Source organism: Eublepharis macularius, chromosome 4 (assembly GCF_028583425.1).
Source record: "Eublepharis macularius isolate TG4126 chromosome 4, MPM_Emac_v1.0, whole genome shotgun sequence".
In the NCBI taxonomy this organism is placed as follows: domain Eukaryota; kingdom Metazoa; phylum Chordata; class Lepidosauria; order Squamata; family Eublepharidae; genus Eublepharis; species Eublepharis macularius.
Window position 1 is genome coordinate 12,206,121 of NC_072793.1, and position 24,491 is coordinate 12,230,611.

Here is a 24,491-nt window from a genome sequence, read left to right on the forward strand (position 1 = left end):
TTATGAGATAATGAGATTTTCACATTTTGTTAGAGGGGGAAATACTTTTTTAAAGTATATATAAAGACAGCAACAAGTGGAATCAGTCGGATTTGAATTGGAGAATGGAGAAAGTGAAAAGAGCTGGTAAAGCTTTGATAAATGTATGAGAGAGAACCTGCTTATCTTTTCGTTTCAAGATAATCTGCCAGTGCTACAAAATTGTGGTCTTGTCAAGCGTGCCCTGAATTGATTTGAGTCCTAGGAAAAAGAATGTCGGAAATGACTCTTGCTAAAGATAGTTCCAGAGATGTATCCCAGTCAACGATTGCACAGCAAAAGGTATAACTCTTTGGCCTGATTTAGCAACCCCTCATTAAGTTAATGGGAATAATTTTTAAACATGGGGTTTTTATAGATCACATCAGAGTGCTCTGCATTCTATATGATTCAGCATCTGTATGATTCAACATCTGACAAATTGCACAGAGTACTGGGAGTTGGCACTCTAAAAACCCAGCTTTGCTGCCCTTTGGATGTCCAGTTCTTGGTTCAGCAGACTGTTCCAAGGCTTTTCTACCACTGTGAGGAAAACCACCAAGTTGAAATATTCCAACTGAAGCTTTGGTGTGTCACAAAACATGCTCAGTTGGGACAGAATACTTTGACTAAAATACATTGCTAGTCTGCGGTAGTGTGTTCAGTAGAAATAAAAAAAGGGGAGAGGACAAGGGTAGAAATGACCTGTGCCTGCAGTCTCATGTCCGTTTTCTGGTTACTGAGAGGGTGTCATATTTAAACAACAGAAGGCACTTGGTCTCCGGGTATACGTTTTGGTTTGATTGAAGTGTTCTATCTGAATTCAGAACTGTAACTTTTATTTTTCCACCGTCTCTGGATTTCTGAAGCAAAGGTGTCTTAGCTTTATCACAAACTTTGGGCCTGGTTTCACATAATCTTTCAGAAACTATCTCTAATTCCCAGCTCATATTATTACTATTCTAAATTTCAATAAATGTACTGTCTCCACATTTGGTCTGTTTTCAATATTTTATCTCTATTGCATGACTTATTAAGTGCACGCCCTTAATCTCTTAATGCACCAAGAAGAGCTGCTGCACATAAGGATTTGAAGAGAGTAAACTTTCTGCATTTGGAACTCTTGTCTTTCCCCTCTGCCCTAGTCTTTGTGTTACGATTTTATCTTCGTTTAATTTGCTTTTCTGTATGCCAACTATCTTCAGTCTACCAGATCTGCATAACAGACAAAACTTTAGGCAGCTGTGTTCGTCTACTGGGGGCGGGCAGCCCCAAAGTCGTGTGGTAGTGAGCAAGCTTTAACCATTAGCAGAACTCTTCAGGGTGGATGTCAAACAGAAAAGGGAGAAGGGCGATGTTGCTGTGCATGGTTAGTCCAAGACCGTACTTTGCAGCAGACTTAAACGAGGCTGAGTTAAATCTAACCCTGTAAAAGCTTCATGAACTTTTCCTGGCCCAGAGCGGGACATCATTTTTGTCAATTCCCTCGTTCCACTGTAGATCCCTACTTTGCTCCTATAATGTTGATGAAGGTCCCTTGACCCCAGGAGAAGATTTGGGAGTAATCAATGGGCTATTGGAGGGTGGGGACAGAAAAGACCCATTCTGTGAGCTTTACTCCACTTGCGGTACTTTGGATCCTGCTAAATTATCTTAATATCTCAGGGCTTTAACAATGGAAGTTTTCAGGTGGCATCAATTCCTGGATGCCATTCACTTATGTACAGCCTATGTTGCATTGTGATGAGCTTGTTCAGAGATTTCTGTTTAAGCCTTCTTGAAATGTGTGATGGTTGCATAGCAGCAATGCCTGTTGTGTTGTGCCTGTTAGTTTTCTTTTACCTAAGTGTTCTAATAAGTGAGAGGTCTGTTGTCTCATGCAGCAGGATGACACAACTAAAATGTCCTGGTTATTTCCTGCTCTTTATTTTTTTTTTTTAAATTGCTGAAACAACCTTCATTTGCTTTTGCATGTAACCACTGGTTTGGTACATAGCTACATAAATCATTTGGAGCCTATATATGAAGTTTGGGACATTTGAAAAACCCTTACGTTATAAGCTGTGTAAATAGAAAACAAAATGCAAAGTTTCGTTTTGCCATAGAAACAAGTCAGCTATGCCAGTCTCATTATAACTATATTACGAGAAAGCAAATTCCAGCCACCTTCGTGACTTTGATTAACCAGTCCCAAGTAAAACTCCATCTCTGATGTCAAGAGGCAATGGCTGCCAATTATGACAGTCTGGTCCAGCCATATTAATGACTGTGCTCTTCTATTACAAAAGGAATCTGTCCCAAGCCAGTTGTCTTTTGTCAGACAAGGATTAAGTTGGCCAGGAAGCCCCAGTGTGGAAAGGAGGACAAAGTATTTATGCAAGCCCCAGGAGTCAGTTTGCTATTATTTAAATTGATGCTGAAAAAGTGTGTGACAAAATACATTGGAGATTTATTTTCTCTGCATTGACAGGCTTTGCAGTCCTCAGGTGCTAGCCTCTCTCTGCCGCTACTCATCCATTCCCTTTCGTGGGAGAGCGATGCCAGTGGCCACACAGCGAAGCACAGCGAAGCCACTGCTGAGAGTGCCTGAGCTGCTGTTCCCCTGACAACCCTGCTAGCATGCCCCAATGGCTGTGCCACCTTCATGACAAGCGCGCAAGTGGCAAGCAAAGACGCAGCCAATGTGCAGGCTGCGATCCCCACTGACCACCGACACCTCCATTCCCCCCTTGCCAAAGAGCAAGCAGCTGGGGACCACGTGCCCTCATGGTCACGGCACCCACATTGGGGCTCCTAGCCAGGGGGAAGCCATTTGGGGTGAGCCTCATGGGAGCAATTGGGTGGTTGGCTTCCTGCCACTGCAAAGGATCTTTATGTGTAGATGAGAGGGCTGTCCTGGTGAGAATTGCTCTCTGTCTCCAGCAGCTGCTGCTGCTGCCCCATGTTCTCCTGAAGCTGTTGGCCAGCATCCCCGCTCCAGGGCAGGGGGGCCATTCGCTGTGACCCAATAGCTCCCCAGCAAAGATGGTGGGCAGGGAGGTCACAAGTAGGTGGCTCATCCAGCTTGGGCAAACTTTGATCTACCTGGGCCAGTCCGGTTGAGACTATTAACCCTGAGTACCACTAGAGAGCTGTCATGTGCTTGCGTGACCTCACATGTGCTCCGTTCTCAGTATTCCGTGTGGAAGCACAGATCCAGGGGGGCCACGATCCGCCCAATATCTTTTCCTTAGTACTCCCTAGATTAATGGTCTCAGTTGAAATGGGGGCAGCCACCTGTCCAGACCCACACAGTCATTGGTGAAGAGAAGAATCCCCCTGAGCATGGGGAGCTCCCCTCTTTGGGCATGTACTTGCGGTGCATGGGCTGGCCCGCTCACCCTCCCACAGATCATCCTCGTCCCCCAGGCTGCCATGGCCATCTGTCTGGTGCTTCAGACCCCAATGGCACGGAGAGGGGTTGACAGCCCTCCCTTGCACACTGGCAAGACTTCACGTCCCACAGGATCAACGGATCCCTGCTCCATTTAGGGGCCGAACCACCCCATGGGGCAGAGGCGCCTGGTGGATCCTCAGGGCCACCGCTTCCCTGGTGACTCCAAACCTGGTACTATCCCCAGGGACGTAATATGGGGCTTCCCCGGGAGGAAGTGGTGGAGAGAGCTTCTGTCAGCCATAGGTGAACAAATAGGCGGGGAGGAAGTAGTTGTTCAACCCAGACTTTATTGAACTACTAAGAGTGAAGAGGATGTATGTTGCCAACTCCCAGGACAGGAGCAGCACCTGTTTGCATTGTGGTTGGAGCCATGAAAGCCATTCCTCATGTTGTCTTCTCAGGAGTGAGGTGGAGTCATGGGCTGCCCAGGGAAAGGCTCTGTGGGCTGGGCTTGGGTGGCATCCAGGGAGGATCACAGGGGGCCGGAACAGTCATCCTCTGTGGCTTCTCTGATGGGTTGCAAGCTGTCTGAAAGGGAAACACGTGTGCGGCGAGGGGCCAGGCCTCATGCAAGCCATGGCCAAGTCTGCCATATCCTAGAAGGGTGTCCATGGGCGGGGCGGCAGCAGCAGCAGCTCCATCACAGGTGTTGCCAGGAAGAAGGTAATGGATGCTCCTCCAGCTGGAAGGTGCTCATTGCATCTGACTGTTTCACTCTCATGGCTGCTCGGAGCTCTGATTCTGTGAAACAGAATCAGTCGAGGGGTCGTGCACCCGCCATCACAGGGGAATTGCCAGAGTGAGCACCCAGTCACCCCAGCCCAAAGCTGCGCCCTCTCCTCTGCTGGGGGGGGGGGGATCAAGCCAAGAGGTCTGAGCAGAACCCTGGCATGGGTGCTTGGAGCCCTCCCCCCAAACACCTGCATTAGGCAAACCTCCCTGGGCAAACGCCTCTTTGGCAGGCACCGGCCACACTGTCCCAGCAAGCCTCACCCGCAGAGACCAGTGTTTGAGGGGAGCGCAAGTAAGGGGAGACGGGAGGCTGATGTGAGTGAGCAAGCTGGGGCAGCCATCTCCCCAGTTCCCTCTTGCCTGTCGGTGTGCTCTCACCCCTCCCCAAGCCAGGACTTAGGAGAAAGGCAACCTGCAAGGAAACTTGAGTGGTAATTGATAAACATTCTAAACGTGGCTCTTCTCCCATGTGAATGGAAGGCATGCCCCAAATTTCACTACGTTCCCCCTGCGCACTCTTGCCCCGCCACTGCAAGCACCCTCCCCCACGTTGTGCTCTAAGTTCCCATGGCAGAGGGCTCTTGGGCAGAGCCTCCAGCTGCCTCCCCACTTCCCTGGGGTCATGGGTGCCCCGGCTGGAGGTTATGTAGGGTGACTGGGATGCTGATTGAGCGTGGAGGGAGGGGCTCGGCTGCCGCAGGGGCATGAGCAGATTGGTCCCCGCAATAGTTGGCATCCTATCCTCTGCTGAGCCACTCGGTTGGAACCAAGCATGGGGGGGGGGAATCAACTTTACCCATACAATGGGTGTGTATGGGCTACGCTTTTGATTTTCATGATGTAACTTTCCGTTGTTACTGGTGGTATTCCTGTGCCCAAAATGGCTTAGGGAACCAACTAAGTCACACCCCACCCCTTGCCCACCCACCCAGGCTCACCAACACAGACATGTGCCCCAGTTATGCCTGCACCTGGCCACTGTAGCCGGGTGCTGGCAGGGGACCTGGGCGGGGCTGCACCAGACTGCTATGCCAGAATAGGAGAGGTTACGCTGGTGCGGGGCTTTTTTTCTGCCAGAACGTGGAGGAATGTTGTTCTGGCACCAGGAGGTGGCGGTGGTGGGCAGGCCTCTCCGCCAGGCCCGTTGAGCAGCCTCTGTCCCAATGCCGGGAGCTGGAAGAGGTGGTGGCGGCAGGCAGGTGCCCATGCAGCCTCCCCGCCGGGCATGCTGAGCAGTCTCTCCGTCCCAGCACCAGGAGGTGGAGAAGGCAGTGGCGGCAGGCGGGCACACACACAGCCTCCCCACCGGGCCTGCCGAGCAGCCTTTCTGTCCTGGCGACAGGAGCTGGAGGAGGCGGCGACGGCGGCTGCGGGCAGGCGGCTGCGCCACCTCCCTGCCAGGCCCGCCAAGCAGCTTCTCCGGCCCGGCACCGGGAGTTGGAGGAGGCAGCGCTGATGGGCGAGCAGCCAAGCATCCTCTCTGCTGCAGCTACAGGAGCCGGAGGAGGCACCAGCAGTGGGCAGGTGGCCAAGTGCAGGCGGGCAGTCGACTACATGATGGCCTCAGCTGGCTTGCATGCTTTAGGATTGCCAGCTCCAGGTAGGGAAATTCTGAAGATTTGGGGGCTGGCACTTGGAGAGGGTGGAGGTTGAGGGTGTCTGCTTCCAGCTCCTGAAACTCAAGCTGTGTTCTGCACTCCCCGCCCATCAAGTCGGCCCCACATTATTACCCTGGAAGGGAATGTTAAGGAAGTTCGGTTCTTGTGTCTTAACACTTTCAGCACTGTATCCACCCTCTGGTTGTGTTCAAATTCCTGCAACCCATTCCCTATTGTATTGCTTATTGAATACCCCATTCTGTTGATTGTATTGACTTACACTGTGAAATGTGCCTTGAGTCTCAGTGAGAAAGGCCAACTATAAATAGTGCAAACTAAATAAATAGCAACCCTGCAAGGTTTTTAAGGCAAGAGATGTGCAGAGGTGGTTTGCCATTGCCTGCCTCTGCGAAACAACCCTGGAGGGATCACCTACTTAGCTTCCGAGATCTGAGATCAGGCTAGCCTGGGTTGCCCGGGTCTGGGCTCAGGTGGTATACTGCCCCTATATGTGGTGTATCTAGTTAACTCTTATGCTAAAATAACTGTGAATAAACCGTTCATGCACACATTTCTCTAATCATTTTTAGAGTACCTAATACCCTCTAGCAGTTGCCACATCACGTGGCAGTGAATTCTATATGTTACAGATGCACTCTTTAATATCCAGAGGAGTTAGTCGTGTTAAGTCTATAGTTGCAAAATAGTAAAAAGTCCAGTAGCACCTTTAAGACTAACCAACTTTATTGAGACATAAGCTTTTGAGAACCACATGTATAAGTGGGGGTCATCAACGTATTGATGGAACCCATACCAATGCCTCAGATAATCTAATTCAAAAGTCTTTTAATGAAACGGATTCTGGTTTTGGAAAAGACGTGCTCAAAACTTGCAAGTTGCTTGTTAAAAAGTAGATTTCTGGCTCACAGCTCTGCACCACTTAGAGGAAACATGCTGCCAGGTAAGGGGCGGGGAGGCGAGCGGGCTCATATTGCAGGAGTGCTCCTGGGGGGAGCACACCCTGCACGATGTCACTTCCCGGAAGTGATGTCATTACATGGTCCCAGGAGTGCATGCATGTGTGCAGTACCAGGGGTGCCACCTCCTGCCGGGAGTTGCCCCAGGTGCTGGCAACCCGTACTACGCCACTGACTTCCACCACCTCTTTTCACAGAAAAAAAACCCTGCACTGGCGTAACTTCTAGTTTGCTCCTATGGTGCTTTTGCCTCTGCCCCTAAGATTGCACTGTAAATTTGGCTTCCCTCATTAATTTCTGAAATGGAAATTTTGTATTCATCCCCTATATCTACAGTATAGAACAATGGAATTTTTTCCACACCATTTCCTCTTGAAAGAGGCACTAGGCAAGGTTGTCCTCTTTCTCCTCTCATTTTTGATTTATGTTTGGAACCTCTCGCTTGTGCTATTAGACAAAATAATAATATACAAGGTTTTATATGCAATAATTTAGAAAATTATTTTATATGCAGATGATTTTTATTATTTATTTCAGAACCTCAGTCTTCCATTCCTGAATTAATGAGTTTGATTAATAATTTTGATCGGTCTGGTTATTCAATTAATTGGACAAAATCAGAATTTTTGCCATTGGGAGGCAATATATCAGAGCGCAATTACTGAGTGGCATTTTTATGGTGCTCAGATACTATTACTTGGAATTTTGATCCCAAAGAATATTAAGGACACGATTTCATTGCATTTTAACAAACTGATCTCATATACATGCTTGGATTTGTGTAGAAGGGATAAATACACTCAAAATGAATATTCTACCTTGAATTATATATGTTATGTATGCAATCCCGTTTCATATACCTCGTAGATATATTCCTAAAATTAATACTTTGTTCTGTAAATTTATGTGGGGTTTAACACCACCTGAGATTTCTCTAAAGAGGATGCAATGTTTATGTTCTAATGCTATGGGTATAACTAGAGGCTGAAGCTACTTCTTGACTTCGATGTGAAAGTACGCAAGGGAGGGGCTGTCTCTACCGTTACCTGTATGTTCTCCTTAGCTTGGGAAGAGATGCTAGCATGGAAACTCACGACCTTGAGACTTCTTATACATCAACTCTGGTTTTTTCCCACCTAGATGCCTCCTCCTGAACATAGCAGACCATTATCTTAAGGGGGTGGGGATTTGGGGATTCACCTGTGCCTAGAAATCTGTATGTGTCCTGTGCTTGTAGAGAAACATAATTCCTGTCAAAAACTGAGTAAAAGCCTGAAACTGGCAGCTTATCAATAAAGTTCTTTAACTCATGCAGTGAAGTCTTTTTGAGTTACCGGGCAGATCCTCCTTACAGCCGGCCATTCAAATCCCCTCAAAAGCCCTGGCATTGACAAACAGGCAAACCTTGCTGGGCCCCCAAGATGGGGGCCCCCCTCTTCAGGAAACATTGCTGCGTTGTTCTCTGCCCTATAAAACTGAAGCATATGTTCAGTCCTTGTGGCTGTGCTCTGTTTTCATAGATCTAAAATGTGCGATTTTGTTTAAATCACAGGTATTTAGGTATCCTGAAAGATGGTTCCATGAAAGACATGAAATGTAATCACTATATGCTGCCATATGCCAATAAAGGCGAACTTGAACTTGAACTTGAATTACTATATGAACTCCAAGCTCCATAGCAAAATCAAAGAGTCCAGTAGCACCTTTAAGACTAACCAATTTTATTGTAGCATAAGCTTTCGAGAATCAAGTTCTCTTCGTCAGATGCATGCATCTTCTCTCTCCTCCCCTCCTCCCCCCTCCTCTTCTATATTTGACCAGTCTCTGTACCATGCATCTGACGAAGAGAACTTGATTCTCGAAAGCTTATGCTACAATAAAATTGGTTAGTCTTAAAGGTGCTACTGGACTCTTTTTGATTTTGCTACTACAGACTAACACGGCAAGCTCCATAGCAATTCCGGTTAACAAAACTGACCTTCCCTTTGGACTTCGCTTGGTTTGTAGATTGCATTCTGAGTAATACCAGCTTTTAAAAAAAGACAAACCACATTGCTATGTGCACTTGCCTGACACTAAGCCCACTGAACTCACCAGGATTTATTTCTGAACAAACATGCTTAGAATTGTGCTGTTCCTTAAAAATATAAAAGATTACCATTACGCTTCATGTTCTGAATGAAACTGTTTTAAAGTTGCTTACATCTGTATTGAAGAACCTTACTCCTGGACCCTTTGATTAGCGTAGCGCCTAAGGAACGACACACCAGATACATGTGTTCGCGTTCAGGATTTCGCAAATCTCTGCAGTGGGAATGGATCGCGGACCTAATTAAGCTTTCCTTTCATGGCTGTGTGCAAACATGCAAGTTAGGTAAAGGCAAGAATTTGAAGTCACTGTCCCTCTAACATGGTGTCCTCAGTCGGTGGTATTTATTTTTAAAGGGTCCAGCTTCCCGGAATCAATCGTTCGTTCGTTCCGTTCGTTCCTTTCTTTCTTTGCATGGGTACGCGCTAAGGTCCTCTGTGCCCAGCTTGAGGTTGCCATCTTCCAGCCAGGGCCTGGACTTCTCTTGACTACAACTGATCTCCAGGTTACAGAGACTAGTTCCCCTAGAAGAAAGGCAGCTAGTAAGGGCGGCCTCTATTGCAACACCTCCTTACTGAGCACGCTCCAAACTCCGCTTTTCCCAGGCACCCCCTTCCAAACAGGCAGCAATGCCGCAAACCCGAGCGGGCAATTTTGGCTCAGCCTATAGGCTGGAAAAACCCCACCCCGGGCTCCAAAGGTTGCGCAAGGCACCCCCAACCCCGCGCCTGCGCCTTCCAGCCTCAAGCGCCAACCTCCAGGACGAGGGAGAGGCGAGCCCGAGCCAGAATAGCCGCGGCCAACCAAGTCGCAGAGATCCTTCCCCGCCTCCTACGAGACGCTTTATAGGACTACCGCCTTGGAGTGATGTTTCCCACCGCCAATCGCTTCCTCCGTCTCCTGACGGCGCTCTCGAGGCGCTGGTGGAAAAACTGAGGCGCGAGGGGAAGGTAAGATGGCGGCGGCAACGGAGGTGAGGGGGGAGGGGCGCCGCTTTCCCGCGCGCGCCTGTCCGGTCGCCCCGCTTGCTTGCCGGGGCGGCAGACGAAAGAGTGGGAGGGGGCGAGTGGGAGACCCGACGAGGGCCGGGGGGGGGGACGCTTGGGGGGCTGGCAGAGAACCAGCGGTGGGGGGCTTTCCTGCTCGGGGGAGGGTAAAAGCAGGGGGCTGCCTGGGGCGGAGTGTTTTGCAGGCAGGTTTCTCCCACAGAGAGTATTTCTCTTTAAAGGGCGAGTGCAGGAGAGATTTTGTTTAAACAAAAATTTTCCCCCCTTCCCCTAAAACCTTCCTTTGTACACGACGCGCTCTTTGCCCTACGCAAGCCTCAGCCATTCATTTGCCAGCAGGTCATAAAGGAAGACGCCCTTAAAGTGGGGTTCTGTTTTTGGCCTCACGCCTCGTAAGCGGGCAGGAGTTGGCTGCGAAAGGGGCCAATCCTTCCCCGCAGGGTTGAACGCCCAGAAAGGGAGGGGTTCTTTTCCCAGCAAGGTTCTCGTTCCTTTCTTAGGCCCTTGCATCTTTTCTCTGTGTGGGGTTTTGTAATGCCCCACACAGAGAAATGTGTGAGACCCCGGAGTAGGTTGGAAATGTGGGAAGAGGGGTATTTTTTGGCAGGACAGTCTCAGCTTGTTTGAAAGAGCTGTTTCAGACGTGAAAAGGAAAAAGTTAAATATCTTGTGCACAGGAAGAAAATGGAGAATTTGCCACTTAAGATCCTTAGAGCTGCATAGTGAAGGGCCTTTGGCGAGGGGATGCGATTCACATTAAGTGATGTATACATATTCTAAACTGATTGAAGATACTTCTCCCTGTAGGTGTTGGCATGAACAGAATTCGCATCCACGTTTTGCCTTCTAGTCGGGGTCGACTCACCCCAGTCCCAAGGCCTCAAGAAGCCTTGTTGTGTGCCTTTGCTCACCGCCCATGCTCTCAGCCTCGTTTGGAGGGCCACGAATTCTGCATTAAGCACATTCTTGAAGACAGGAATGCCCCCTTCAAGCAGTGCAGCTACATTTCTACTAAGAATGGGAAGCGGTGCCCAAATGCGGCTCCCAAGCCTGAGAAGAAGGATGGGTATGTATTCCATACGTTCAGATTCGCTTATGATTGATAATATATCATAGAATCATAGAGTTGGAAGGGGCCGTACAGACCATCTAGTCCAACCCCCTGCCCAGTGAAGGATCAGCCTATCAGCACACATTTATCATGCCTCCTTCTCATTTTTAGACTTAAGACTAGATAGTTTGTGCCACGTATTAAAGACCGACAGAAGAATAATAGTATTTACCAGTGGTGGAACACATTGGGGGGGGGCGCTTAATAAAGTGCTGCCATCTCTTGATCTGGCTACAGGCAACTACTCCATGATTACTTTTAGTTAGACTTTAACCTCTTTTGGTCTACTTAAAGGTATATGTCATACAACCAGTAGTTGTAGTGCTTCAGGGGGCAGTAGTAGACCTTGACATTAAGGGGTTTCCTTCCCTTTTTCCCAGTAACAGCTTATGCTTTAGTTTTGCTCAGCACACATCCCAGCAAAAGACCGTGGGGAGAGTTAAGGTTGAGTCTGTGAAATAATATATGTACTTCTCTGTGTGAATATATCCCCTAGTGTCCTAGTGCAGTTTGAGTGTAGCCCACAGTTCAGTACAAATTTAACTGTTTAGCATAACACAAACAACTGAGGAAGCTTTAGTGTTTCTAGAAGGTACTTGAGTGCAAACTACAAAATCTTGGTAACAAACAGCTATTGAGAACATAACAAAAACAAGTTTTATACATCTAGTTTCTGTTGCATTCATCAAATTTGAAAAGAGAATGTCATCTCTGTGGCTAAAACTGTAAACGCTATGTAGTTGCTTTGGATCCAGGCTAATTTTGAAAGGCACATTTCTTCAAAGCGCAATGGTACAGATTCTTGCGTGTGCTTTGATTGTGAATAAAGTATTTGCTTGCAGAACATGGAATAGTTAATTGATCCAGAATGTTTTTCCACTACACCAGTAGTCCCAACCTAAGTCCAGTAAAAATTCTTATTGTGTTGCAAGAAATAAACACGGTTCCTGTGAGTTCAAAGAATCCACTCACAGACGAGGCTGTCTGTTTCACTTATGTACAATTTATGTGCTCTGGTTTTCTTCTTTCCAGTTGGATGCATGTCCAGATAAATCTGTGGGATGAGTGGGGAAGGAAAATAGGTGTGACCGTTTCTAGCAGAAGCAGAATCCCATAGCACAGAACTCTTTGTATGCTTACTTGTACTCAAGCACAGAGTGAGCTTCTTGGAGGGTGGGTAAATTCCATGTGAAGTATGGATAGAGAACCCCGCCCCCCCATCATGTGTTCCAAAGAGTGGCATTTTGCTTGGCTCACAGGACCAAGCAACTCATGTGAGCCTCTGGGCTGGGCAGCGAAGGAACAGGTGGCAGGCATGGCTTACTCCCATCATTGCCTACCAGAACCACCCAGCTGCCAGCTAGGTCCATGGCAAGCCCTGAGAAGCTAGCAGTGCCACTGGGCCCAGCTAGCTCCCGCTATGTCTGCTCAAGGACAAGCCGTGTCTCCTCTTCTCCAACCCATTTGGTTTGCTAGCACACTAATATCTTCACAGGTAGATGTTCCTTTTTGTTGTTGTTTTTGGGCCAAAAAGGTGGCCAACCCTACTCTAAATGTAAACATTTTTGGCTGTATGCATTGGCTTCTCAGAAGCTTGAGAAACATTTACTCAGCACAGCATTCTTGGAACATTTTTAAAAAATATTATGTATCAAAATTGTTAACAAATAGAGTAAGAAAAGAACCTTGATATATGGAAAACATAGAACAGCAATTCATCAGTAAACAAAGAACAGTAACAATTAGTGTCCCATTGGTGCACATAATTACATTGGTGAACAAGTATGCAATAGCATCATAGAATTTGAGCTAATAACCATGTATGTAAAATATTTAAAATGTGAGTATTTAATAAACCAAGATGTAGCTAGCTGTGTTTCATAAGTCTCTTATGCACAGAACGTATAACATTTCTTTGTAGCAAATAGCACACAATTTAAGATACGATGTTACCAGATATTCCATTGATACGCTGCATCAATAACTTCAGAATAGCTTGAGCATCATCAATAACTTGATGAGGATCTGTTGGTGTGCAGATCATCTCTTCCTTGTTGCCTTGCTTTCCTCTGTGCTGTTCCTCTGTTAGCTGCCCTACCTTTTTTTAAAAAAAATGTGACCTTGTGTGAGTCTCAAGTCCTCTTTTGTCTTTTTGTTAAAACAAAGCCATGTTGCCTTCACATTATAGGTTGTTATGAAGTGTTAAAACTCTGTCATTGGCTAGAACTGGGTACAGTGTTCTGTATTTGGTGGTGAAATTTAATTGATTTGCCCACCCAAAATTAGACTGCCATTGATAAACTTTGTCTTCTCTTAAATAAAATAAAAACTCAGTACTTGCTGGTTAACTTGAAAATAGGCAGTAAGGTAATTAAATACTGAAGTCTCTATTTTGCCTCTCCATATAGTGTGTCATTCTGTTCTGAGCATGCTCGGAGAAATGCTCTGGCACTGCAGGCTCAGATGAAGAAGTCCAATCCTAGCCCTGTCCGAGAGTCTCTCCTCTGTCAACTTAGCTCCTACGTCAAGACAGAGCTGGGTTCCCAGACTGCAGAGAGCAGCCGCAGTGAAGCCAGCAGGATACTGGGTAAGCTGAATAGGTGATAATGGCAGATTTGGCAAATTTCCAGTTCCTGTTGTTAAAACAGGATTTATTTATTTAGAAAATTTACACATGGTTGATGTAGCTTACAATTAAAACAGTAGAACAAAACAAGTCAGGGCATAAAAACATCATAAAACAAACAAAACTTAGTTGGATGCTCTCTCATAGCCACAACATGTTTTGCTGTTGGCTAAATTTATTTTATGTTCAAAATTGATATTTCCCAAGATCTTTTTGGAGCACTTGTTTCCCATTGCTGCTTTACTTTATTTATGTAAAATATTTGTCTCCTGCTTCTGTGCAGAAAAAAGTGTCAGAATGGGCTGTTTTGAAATTTCACGGGTTGGATCCCACAGTCTGTCAGCCAAAGGCATTGACAATTAGGGACGTGTGCTTTAGTATAGCCAGTCCAAAAATAAATTCCTTATTGGTATTTAAATTTCTTTTTGGTATTTGGAAGATATATTCGGGAATCCCGATTGATAAAGGGATGCTTGGATATACCAGTATTTCTAGTCTTGATTAATCCTGAAAATATTAGGAAATAACAGGAACTGGCATTTAAAAGATTGAAGTGTTTTTTTCCCCGTTGCTTTGCAACTTTTCCTGGGCAAAAAAAAGGGAGGGGGAAGAGAGGTGACTCTCAGAACCAAATGGAATTGGATGTTAAGGAGCGCTCAACTGTATGTCCAATCCCAACCATTCTCTCATCTGGCCTATGAGAGAATAGTGTCAGGCAGGCAAGCCAGCCTGCCTGCCATACCTGTAAATGTATTTTTACTGGGGATGCGTGGGTAGTAGGGTAGCTTTCCTCCTTCACTGTATCTTGCTTTACTTGGGCTGAGTGGTGTTATCAGTGCAGCTGGAGTGGCGTGGGAACAGACCTGCATCTCTTTCAGGACTTTTGCGCCAACATCAACTGACTCTTGTTTGGACTGGGGGGAGGGGACTGGAGATACGACCTCTCGGGGAAGACTTGGCATTGGCATTCCAGGCAATTACTCTGTACTCATGCACTACTAGGGAGCATTATCTAATAAAGACATTTAACTCATACAACCATGTTTGATGAAGTGGAGAGTCTGAGAGAATCCCCTAGCCATGCATGACAAATAGCTCGGGTTAGACAGATGGTTGAGATCTCCCTAACATTTGATTCCACTCACCTCTGAGAGTCGCCTCCCTCCCCCTTTCCTTTTTAGCTCCAGAAAGCTGCAAAGAAAAACAAGCTGTTGAGATCAGCTGCCAAATCAGAGACTCTTTTGGAGTGTGTGCTAGGGATATGCATAATGGAAAAAACAAGACAAAATTAAACACAGAACTCATTGATTTTGTTCATTAAAGCAGCTTCCAGAATGCTGAAACAAAACCAGGAAACTAAATTGAAATGAGTCCCTCCCACTAAGAAGCTGTGTGTTTCGTTTCATTTCGTATCTTTGACACTGGGCAGGTTCGCCTTGCAGGGCTGACCAACAGCTTATTATCCTGAACAGTGCCGATCACATCCCAAGGGGAGAGAGACCTTATGTTATTAATTAACTAGCAACAAAGTCTGTTGTAGGAAAACATACAACAGGCTCTAGAAAGGGGAGGGTAGGCAGGCAGGCATTCCCTCCTCCGTCACTGATCCCAGCAGGATGAAGGCAGGAGGGGGCGGGCATGGCCACCTCCTCTGCACCTGATCCCAGCCGAGTGAAGGAGGGAGTGGGCATTGCCTCCTGCTCCGCTCCTGGTTCCGGCTGGGTGGAGACAGGACAGGCATTGTCTCCTAATCTCTGCCTGATTCCGGCTGGGTGAAAAAGGGACAGGCATTGCCTCCTACTCTGCGCCTGATTCCAGCTGGATGAAGTGGGGAGGGGCATTGCCGCCTGCTCTGTGCCAGATTCCAGCAGGTTGAATGGGGAGCGGACATTGCCTCCTGCTCTGTGCTTGAACCCGGCCAGGTGAAAGGGGCGGGCATTGTCACCTTCTCCTCGCCTGATCCCAGCCAGGCAGGGGAGGCGAGCATTGACACCTGCTCCATGCCTGATCCCTGCTGGGTGAAGTTGGAGGCAGGCATTACCTCGAGCTCTGTGCCTGATCCAGGCCAGGTGAAGGGGGACAGGCATTGCCTCATGCTCTGCTCCTACTCTTGGCTGGGTGAAGGGGGGGCGGGCTTTGCCACCTACTCAGCTCCTAATACCAGCTGGGTAAAGGTGAGGCGAGTATTGCCACCTGCTCTGACCTGATCCCAGCTAGGTGAAGGCAGGGGTGGGCATTGCCAATTACTACGCTCCTGATACCACCTGGGTGACAGTGGGATGCAGGCATTGCCACCTGCTCTGCTCCTGATTTCGGCCAGGTGAAGGGGGGGAGAGGGCATTGCCACCTGCTTTGCTCCTGATCCAAGCTGGGTGAAGGCAGAGGGCGAGTGTTGCCCCCTGCTCCACGTTTGATCCCAGCTGGGTAAAGGGTAGGCAGGCATTGCCACCTACTCCACTCCTGATCCCACCTGGGTGAAGGCGGAGGGCAGGCGTTGCCCCCTGCTCCACACCTGATCCCAGCTGGGTAAAGGGTAGGCAGGCATTGCTAGCACCTCATCCCACCTGGGTGAAGGCGAGGGCGGGCTTTGCCACCTGTTTTGCACCTGATCCGAGCTGGGTGAAGAGGGGATGGTCATTTCCACCGGCTCTGCTCCTGATCCCAGCTGGGTGAAGGCAGAGGGCAGGCATTGCCACCTGATTCACTCCTGATCCCAGCTGAGTGAAGGCGAGGGTGGGCTTTGCCACCTGCTCTGCTCCTGATCTTGGCTGGGTGAAGGGGGAGCAGCAGGCATTGCCACCTGTTTTACTCCTGATCCGAGTTGGGTGAAGAGGGGACAGGCATTTCTGCCTGCTCCACTCCTGATCCCAGCTGTGCGAAGGCAGGGGGTGGCCATTGCCACCTGTTCCTCTCCGGATCCCAACTGGGTGAAGGCAGGAGATGGGCATTGCCATCTGCTCCACTCATGATCCCAGCTGCGTGAAGGTGGGGGATGGCCATTGCCACCCGCTCTGCTCCTGATGCCAGCTGAGTGAAGGCGAGGGATGGGCATTGCCACCTGCTCTGAAGGCAGGAGATGGGCATTGCCACCTGTTCCAGTCATGATCCCAGCTGCGTGAAGGTGGGGGATGGCCATTGCCACCTGCTCTGCTCCTGATGCCAGCTGCGTGAAGGCGAGAGATGGGCATTGCCACACGCTTCAAACTTGATGTCAGCTGGGTGAAGGTGGGGTCGGGCATTGTTACCTGCTCCACTCTGGGTCCCAGTTGGGTGATGGCAGGGGGGGCAGTCATTGCCACCTTCTCTGCCCCTGGTTTCAGCCTGGGCTTCTTGCTCTCTGGAGGTCTGGCTACCTCATGTGGGCTTCCCTGCACAGCAGCGCCTTTTGGAGGCGCACCAGGGTAGGAAGTGAGTTGTCTTGAATATGCTTAGCCTTTTATATAGTAGGATGCTGTTGGCAGGAAGAGGGAATGAGACCAGTGCCATGAGGTCAGTAGGTAGCCTTGGGCCAGCCAATCCTCTCAGCCCCAGCTGTATTGTGGGGATAATAATAACACTAACTTGTTGACCGCTCTGGGTGGGGTGCTAATCTGTCTAGAAGAGCAGTATATAAGCACAGTTGTTATTATTTGAGTGCATCTCCCCCCTGCCAATCAGGTCCTCACCAGGGGTGACCCCCCCCCCCCTCCCTTCCCTGCCTATCAGCTTTGAAAACATTTGGAAGAGAGACTTCAGTCATAGGCTGCAATTTGAAAGACACTTCCCTGGGGGTAAGCACTGTGGAATAACATGGGACTTACACCTGAGTAGATCTGTTTAGGATTGGTTCCCCGCCCCCCATCATATGAGCCATTCAACTACTCTGCCCTTTCAAAAACAATCCTGCCTGCCCCCCACAGCAAAAGGAAAACTTATTGGGGGAGGGGTGGATTCTGCAACAGCAGAATGCAAAGATAATAAGTTACTGGGACTATGGAAAAAGGAAAAAGTGGACATGAAGCAGAGTCGTTTTTTGCACCTGTTGCAGGGCTCTCCTACCTGGGGGTGCTGCTGTGCTGCTCCTCTGCTCACTGGCGCTTGTTCTCTAGCGTTTCCGTGGACGTTGTGCTTGAGGAAAAAACTCAGTGATCAGTTGTTTAGACAAGGAGGGGGACTAATGATTGATGCTGTTTTGGGTTAAGTGTGAAAATAGCTGTCCCAGAGCCTCTTTTATCTACTCATCCCTGAAAAGAACGTTGTGCGTTTGTGCGTGTGCAGCCAAAGTGCACATGAACTGAAACAGATCAGTTCCAAGCCGGGACCAGCCCCGCTGGAGCAAACTAGTAGTGAAATGAGATTGCTCCGAAACCGTAACAGAAACTTTCTAGATGCTCACCTCTAGTGTGTGCCTTCTGGTGCCATGTTGCTTTTGCTGAGGTTCTCTGATTTGGCATTGGTTCTGTTGGGCTTGGTTCTTTTTGTATTGGTCAGTGGTTGCTTTTGTGTGTTTGGCTAAGGGTTTTGTGCCCTGGAGGAGTCCCCCCCCCCCGAAAACAATGGAGAGTAGCTGGGGGCATTTTGTTCACGGGTCTGTAGAATTGGAGCGTCTTTAGAGGACAGGCGGCCCTCACTGTGCTGCAATTTTGGTGCTATTTTCTCCCAAAACATCCCCTCCATTCCCCTCATAGGGAATAATGGACCAGGTTAACATTGGAAGAGCCCCCGTCCAAAAAAACCCAGATACAAATACACTACAGGTATTGAAGGACCCAAATATCAGGAATACCAATATTGATAGCCTTCCCGAAACCCAAATCCAAAAACTGCTTTTGTTTTTTAGTGCACCCCCCACCCCCACTGACAATTGCAGGTCCTTCTTGCCTTCTCCTCCTGACCAGCTTTTTCAGCCACAAGAAATCTGATTCCCCGTGCCCTGGGGGGGGGGTTACATTGACGAATGGGGAGCAGGTGAATCTGCCCTTATAACTCTTCATCAGGAGAGTTGGCACTTGCAGGAACAGAAGGAAGGGGATGATTTCATCTCCTCCTTCGGCGCATTCCTCCCAAATCCAATTCCAAAAACCTTTATTGGCATAGTATACCCATTGAAAAGAAAAGAAAATGGCAGTGCAGCGCAATTTGCCAGTTTGTCAGCCTGAGAGCAGAGTGAATTTCAGGTAATTGTGACTCAGGTAATTTCAGGTAATTGTGACTCAGACAGCTAATAATCAGAAGCAATCTCCCCACCCCTGGAACCCAACAACAACAACAATAATATTTTTTTTTAAAAACCTCAGATGACACAATTAGCCTTCTCCCTTCAGTTTCTCCCCTTCCCTTCCCTTCTCTTCCTTTTTTCTTTTCCAGTTTTTTTCTTTCTTTCGTCCTCAAAACGATTGCCAAAAACTCTGCCACCTGCTCAGTAATTTCAGGAAGTCTGTCCACTAATAGAAATTCTGCACCACTGGTAGTTGCTGTCTCAAAGGTTTGGAGAAGGGGACTGATCAATCGTGAGCGCAGTTGAGTAAACAGCGGGCAGTGTAGAAGAATATGCTGGGTAGAGTCAGGTTCCTGGCAGTAGCGCCTGCACAGTCTTGCCTCGTAGGGAATGCCCTTGTATCTGCCGGAAACCATGACTGAGGGGGAATATGTTAAATCTAGCCAGCGTAAAAGCTCTATGATGAGAGGGGATAACCAGAGTTGTAAAATACTGGGCCATAGCATTTTGTGGGGGGAAAAGGCCTAAAGCCCGAGGGGAGCAAGTCCCCACTGCACCGGCGTTTATTGTCTGCAAGTCAGTACCCCAAATTCTCCTCCGGATTGTTCTAAATATATAATTTTCACTTGAGTTAGCCAGAGAATCCAGGTCAATGCCCAAAGTATTAATTTTTTCTGATATTAATTTGGACCACTTAGAAACAAACGGATCGGCCTTTAGGGAGGCAATAAGATTCCTTCCAAATCTAAGGAAAGGACTGCTGGAAGAGTGGAGAATGCGGGAAGGTCACCAGTGTTTTCCCCTATAGATGGTAGGATCCAACCCCAAAGCTGCGAGGTTTCTGATTTGTGTGTTAGCATTAGCCATCTGCATGATAAGAGCCTTGGGGAATGTTCCATCTAGTCCAGCAACTTGTTATACACAACAGTAGAGCATAGAGACCAAGGTCTTCCCGTGGTGTTGTCTTCTGGTTCACAGCCTTTGAAGGAATATTTCCTTATGTCTGTCCTGAATCTATCGCCTGTCAACTTCATTAGATGCATCTGAATTTTGGGAGAGGGAGAAAAAGTTGTCTGTCCTCTGTCCCTACCCTATAAATCTCTCTGACGTGCCTTTCCTTAGTCCTCTCTTTTCTAAACTGGAAAGTCCCAGACTCCTCGGCCTTATAGAAAAGGTGCTCCAATCCAATAATCATCTTGGTTCCCCTCTTCTGTACTTTTACTGACTCTGTCATGTCCTTTTTGAGGTATGGTAAACAGAACTGCACATAGTATTCTAAATGAGGCTGCATCATAGATCAGTACGGAGACATAATATTAACTGTCTTCTTTTGAATCCCTTTCCTAATAATCCGCAGTGTAGAGTTTGCCTTTTTCACTGCTGCAGCACACTGGGTTGACATTTTATTGCGCTATCTGCTACATCCCCAAGATCTTTCCTCAGTCCCAGCAAGTTCAAACTCTATTAACAGGTACTTGAAGCTGGGAGTTTTTGTTCTAGTATGCATCACCTTAGACTTATCGACACTGAGACTCAAAACACACGAGACAAAATACCTAGATTCAACTCGTGTTCTCTTACCTAAAGGTTTGCCGGGAAGTGTAGGCATCCTTGCAGCTTAAAGTTTAGCATTTACAGTGCAGGCGTCCTTGCAGCTTAAAGTTTAGCATTTGCAGTGCAGGCGTCCTTGCAGCTTAAAGTTGAGCACTTACAGTGCAGGCGTCCTTGCAGCTTAAAATTTAGCATTTACAGAGCAGTGAGGAGGGAAGTGCAGGCGTGAGGCGCCTTTCCTCCCACTCTCAAGGTGCATCACAGCATTTTCTCTTCCCCTCACCCGGCCTGGCCCTGCAGAGCGACGCCTGGCTGCACCGGGAGACTTTAAGCTGCAAGGACCCCCGCTCATCCCTCTCTGCTGCTCTGTAAATGCTAAACTTTAAGCTGCAAGGACTCCTACACTTCCCGACAAACCTTTAGGTAAGAGAACACGAGTTGAATCTAGGTATTTCATCTCGTGTGTTTCGACTGTGAGTTTCTTAACACATTTATGAGGATCTTCCTTGGAACTCCTCACAGCCAGCCTTGGTTTTCACTATCCTGAATCATTTTGTGTTATCTGCAAGCTTAGCCGCTGCACTGCCCACTCCCCGTTCCAGATTATTTATGAGCAAATTAAATAGAATCGACCCCAATACTGATCTTTGTGAGATCCCACTGCTTTCTTCCCTCTGTCGCGAGAACTGTCCATTTATATTATCTACTTCCTTTCATTTAACCAATTTTTAATCCATAAAAGGACTTGTCCTCTTATCCTATGACGGCTAAGCTTACTCAGAAGCTTTCGATGAGGTATCTTGTCAAAAGCCTTTTGAAAGTCCAAGTATATAATGTCTACCAGGTCACCATTTTCTACATGTTCACTTTTTCAAAGAACTCCAAAAAGTTGGTGAGGCTGGACTTCTCTTTGCAGAAGCCTTGCTGATTTTCCCCTCAGCAGGCTTTGCTGCTCTTCAGTAAGTTGCTGTAATTTGGCAACATTTATAGCCTTGTTGAGAGACAGACGGGCCACCTTCTATTCACTTTTATTTCAAGTCCTTCCTAAATACTTCCTACAACTTTAGGTGCTTCCTTAGATAAAAGTTAAAAGTCTACAGATGTCCCATTGCTACATTGCCTAGGGTATAAGAGTTACTTGCAGGTTGCTTTATTATTAAAAAAAATCTTATTTGACAGAATCCTGAAAATATAACTGTGAGACATGCTGTATATCTTCTCAGTATGTCTGTGTGCTAACTTCAGGCGGCATCGTATATCAACGGATGCATCTTCCATTCATCCCAAATCCTTGTTTACTGAAGCTGCCTGAAGTACAAGGTGGGGGAAATTGAATTTCCCACTTGTAGCTTGGTTAGTGCTTGTTTGGATCTGTGGAAAAGGACAAAGAAGCAAAGGGTAGTTGAGGTAGTTGAGGATAGAAAGGACCAGGCTTACAATGGATTCCATATATACTCAAGCCACTATTTCATTAACTATCCTGTACCTGATGAATCTAACAGGATTTTTATCCAGGTTTGTCATTTGGAGTTTTTTTTACGCTTTCAGAATTTTAGATAACTAGGGTTATTCCTGGAAACTTAGAAATCATGTGGTTGGAAAACCATGATTTTTAAAAAAATAAAATTTCTTCATCTATCTGTAAGGTTGTCGTGTTCTGACTTATGTCTGTGCTTTTTCATTAAGGAAAAACTTGAGCTTTGGTTTTTCTGCTGAATATGAGGACCAAATAGATGTTCTGGGAGAAGGGAAGGGGACGCGTGTTGCTTATAGGCCACTCAACTCTGCTATGGTGTTTAATTCATTTCCTATTCATAAAGCGTCTGAGGAAGACTAAAGATGTTTTGCTCACTTTGGGGGGTTTTGAGTGAAGCTTTTTATTGCTGATATTATAGGAGACAACTATTCCTATAATTGTTGCCTAATCGAAGAGGCGCTCAACAAATAGCTGTTCCTTACTTTAGGATGCAACTGGAGTAACTCTGCTTACGATTGCTGTGTTAGTTGGGCAGGCTCAGGCCAGCTTATGAAGCCAGTATTATTTGGGCTTTAAGGCAGGGCATCTTGTGAGGTGGGGTGTTTCAACAGCTTCGAACTGATGAATTTCTGCTGTGTGGTATAGAGCTTCGCTCCCCCCCCCCCCCCCTTCCTGGCTGAATTAGAAGACTGCGCTCTGCTCTGTTTGCGTTCCTGAGGCCATGCTCATTTTTTCTGGTTCAGGGTTTAAGTTGCCAGCCAACATTTCTGTAATGACAAATATCATGGGATTCTCTCCTTCAGATGAGGACAGCTGGAGTGACGGAGAGCAGGAACCTCTTACTGTGGATCAGACATGGAGAGGTGACCCTGACAGTGAAGCAGACAGTATTGACAGTGACCAGGAGGATCCACTGAAGTGAGTAGTTTCATAGAGTGATGCCTGTCTGGAGTGATGTGGCATGAGAAGCTTGCTCCTGTTAGTAGAATTTTTGCAGGAAAAACTGCTCCTCTTGAAGCCTACAATTTAGCACTACTTTATTTTTTCAGGAAATAGTAGTGTGTGGTACATAGGGTTGCCGACCTCCAAGTGACTCCTAGAGATCCAGATTTACAGCTGATCTGCAGACCAAGAGATCAGTTTCCCTGGAGGAAACAACTGCTTTGGAAAGTGGGCTCTATAGCATTATCCCTTTAGTGAGATCCTTCCCCTCCTCAAATCCTGCCTTCCCCAGGGACCCCCCCCCCCAATCTCTAGGAACTTCCCATGCCATAATTGGCATCCCTAGTGGTACAGCATACCAGGTTGTGGTTATGAATAAATGGGTGGAGGGTTTTGGGGTTTTTTTGAAGCAGATTTAGGCATTCTCTGAAATCACAATTTGAGTTGGTTTTGTATTTCGAGATCTCAGTATAGAGCTGTTTGGATGGCATGCATATTTATGGTATGATAAACAAAAAATGGACTCTGTGTTCCAGCATCATTATGTCAGAAAGAATCTCTTTATGGTTTGGCAAAAATGTAAGATATTTATGGATTATGGAAGACCCTTGTGGATAGTACCAGCTGAAGTTGTGAATCCAAGTTTGGAATATAAAGGAAAAGAATGGATAACCTATAAGGAACTGTTGAAGTGGGGAAGAAACGAGTTCAGGATGAAAGACAATACAGAGTTGCCATTTCAATATGGATGGTTCCAATTTAGACAAATTAAAGATTTATTTGAATCTGACAAAAGGAAAAGAGGTTTTAGACAGAAAAACGGAGAATTAGAGGAACTTTTGTTGGGAGATGGACTAAAAATTATTTCTAAGATATATAAACTTTTATTGAAATGGCATACAGAAGATGAAACAGTCAAAGTCCAAATGGTAAAATGGGCAGTGAACTTTAATAAAGAAATTACAATGGACACTTGGGAATATTTTTGGAGAAACACTGAAAATATCAGCATCTACCAGCTTAAAAGAAAATGGATACAAGATGATGTACAGATGGTATTTAACACCAAAAAAGTTAGCAAATCCCAACAGTCAAATGTCAAATAAATGCTGGAAATGTAAAAAACATGAAGGTTCGATGTATCGCATGTGGTGGACTTGTGAAAAAGCTAAGATGTTTTGGTCTAAGATTTTTGCTGAAATGTCATCAATTTTGAAAAGCAATGTAGCAAAGAGTCCAGAGTTGTTGTTGTTGTTGGGATTAAATATGGAAAATGTTGATGTTAGAGAGAGGGTATTCGTTTATTATATGACAGTAGCTGCAATATTATTGTATGCACAGTATTGGAAGCAAGAAGAGCTACTGGAAACTCAAGATTGGATCCAAAAATTGTTGCACATGGCGGAAGTGGACAAATTAACAAGAAAGCTAAGAGAACAGAATCCAGGGGAATTTGTGGCGGATTGGGAGAAGTTTAAAAATTACCTAGAGAAGAAATGGGATGTGAAAGGTCAATTGTGGTCTCTCGATAGTTATTAAGAGGTAGATTTGATATAGAAGCTATTACTTTGCTTTGAATAGTAGGGACAAATATAACTTAGATATAGGGATAAGAAGAAAAAGGATCAGAGTGCTGTTGGGAGTCAACTCAGAAAAGGGGAAGGGGGGGTGGGATAGCATATGTCAAGAAAGGGGGGATACTTGTTCTTAAATGTTTTTTGGAATGTATG

The 24,491-nt window shown here is 46.6% G+C and overlaps 1 protein-coding gene across 3 annotated transcripts in view; it reads left to right on the top strand.

The window, feature by feature from the left end:
* The first annotated feature begins 9,669 nt into the window (after positions 1-9,669).
* KANSL2 (KAT8 regulatory NSL complex subunit 2) overlaps positions 9,670-24,491 on the top strand; it is a 28,512-nt gene continuing 13,690 nt past the window's right edge. The window contains exons 1-4 of one of the 3 annotated variants that reach the window (XM_054977451.1): positions 9,670-9,800; positions 10,665-10,923; positions 13,377-13,555; positions 22,623-22,737. In XM_054977451.1, coding sequence (XP_054833426.1) covers positions 10,673-10,923; positions 13,377-13,555; positions 22,623-22,737 — 545 coding nt within the window. In that variant the 5' untranslated portion in view covers positions 9,670-9,800; positions 10,665-10,672. Of the gene's footprint in view, positions 9,824-10,664; positions 10,924-13,376; positions 13,556-22,622; positions 22,738-24,491 lie in introns of all 3 variants that reach the window. The other 2 variants (XM_054977453.1, XM_054977452.1) reach the window with 2 other exon arrangements.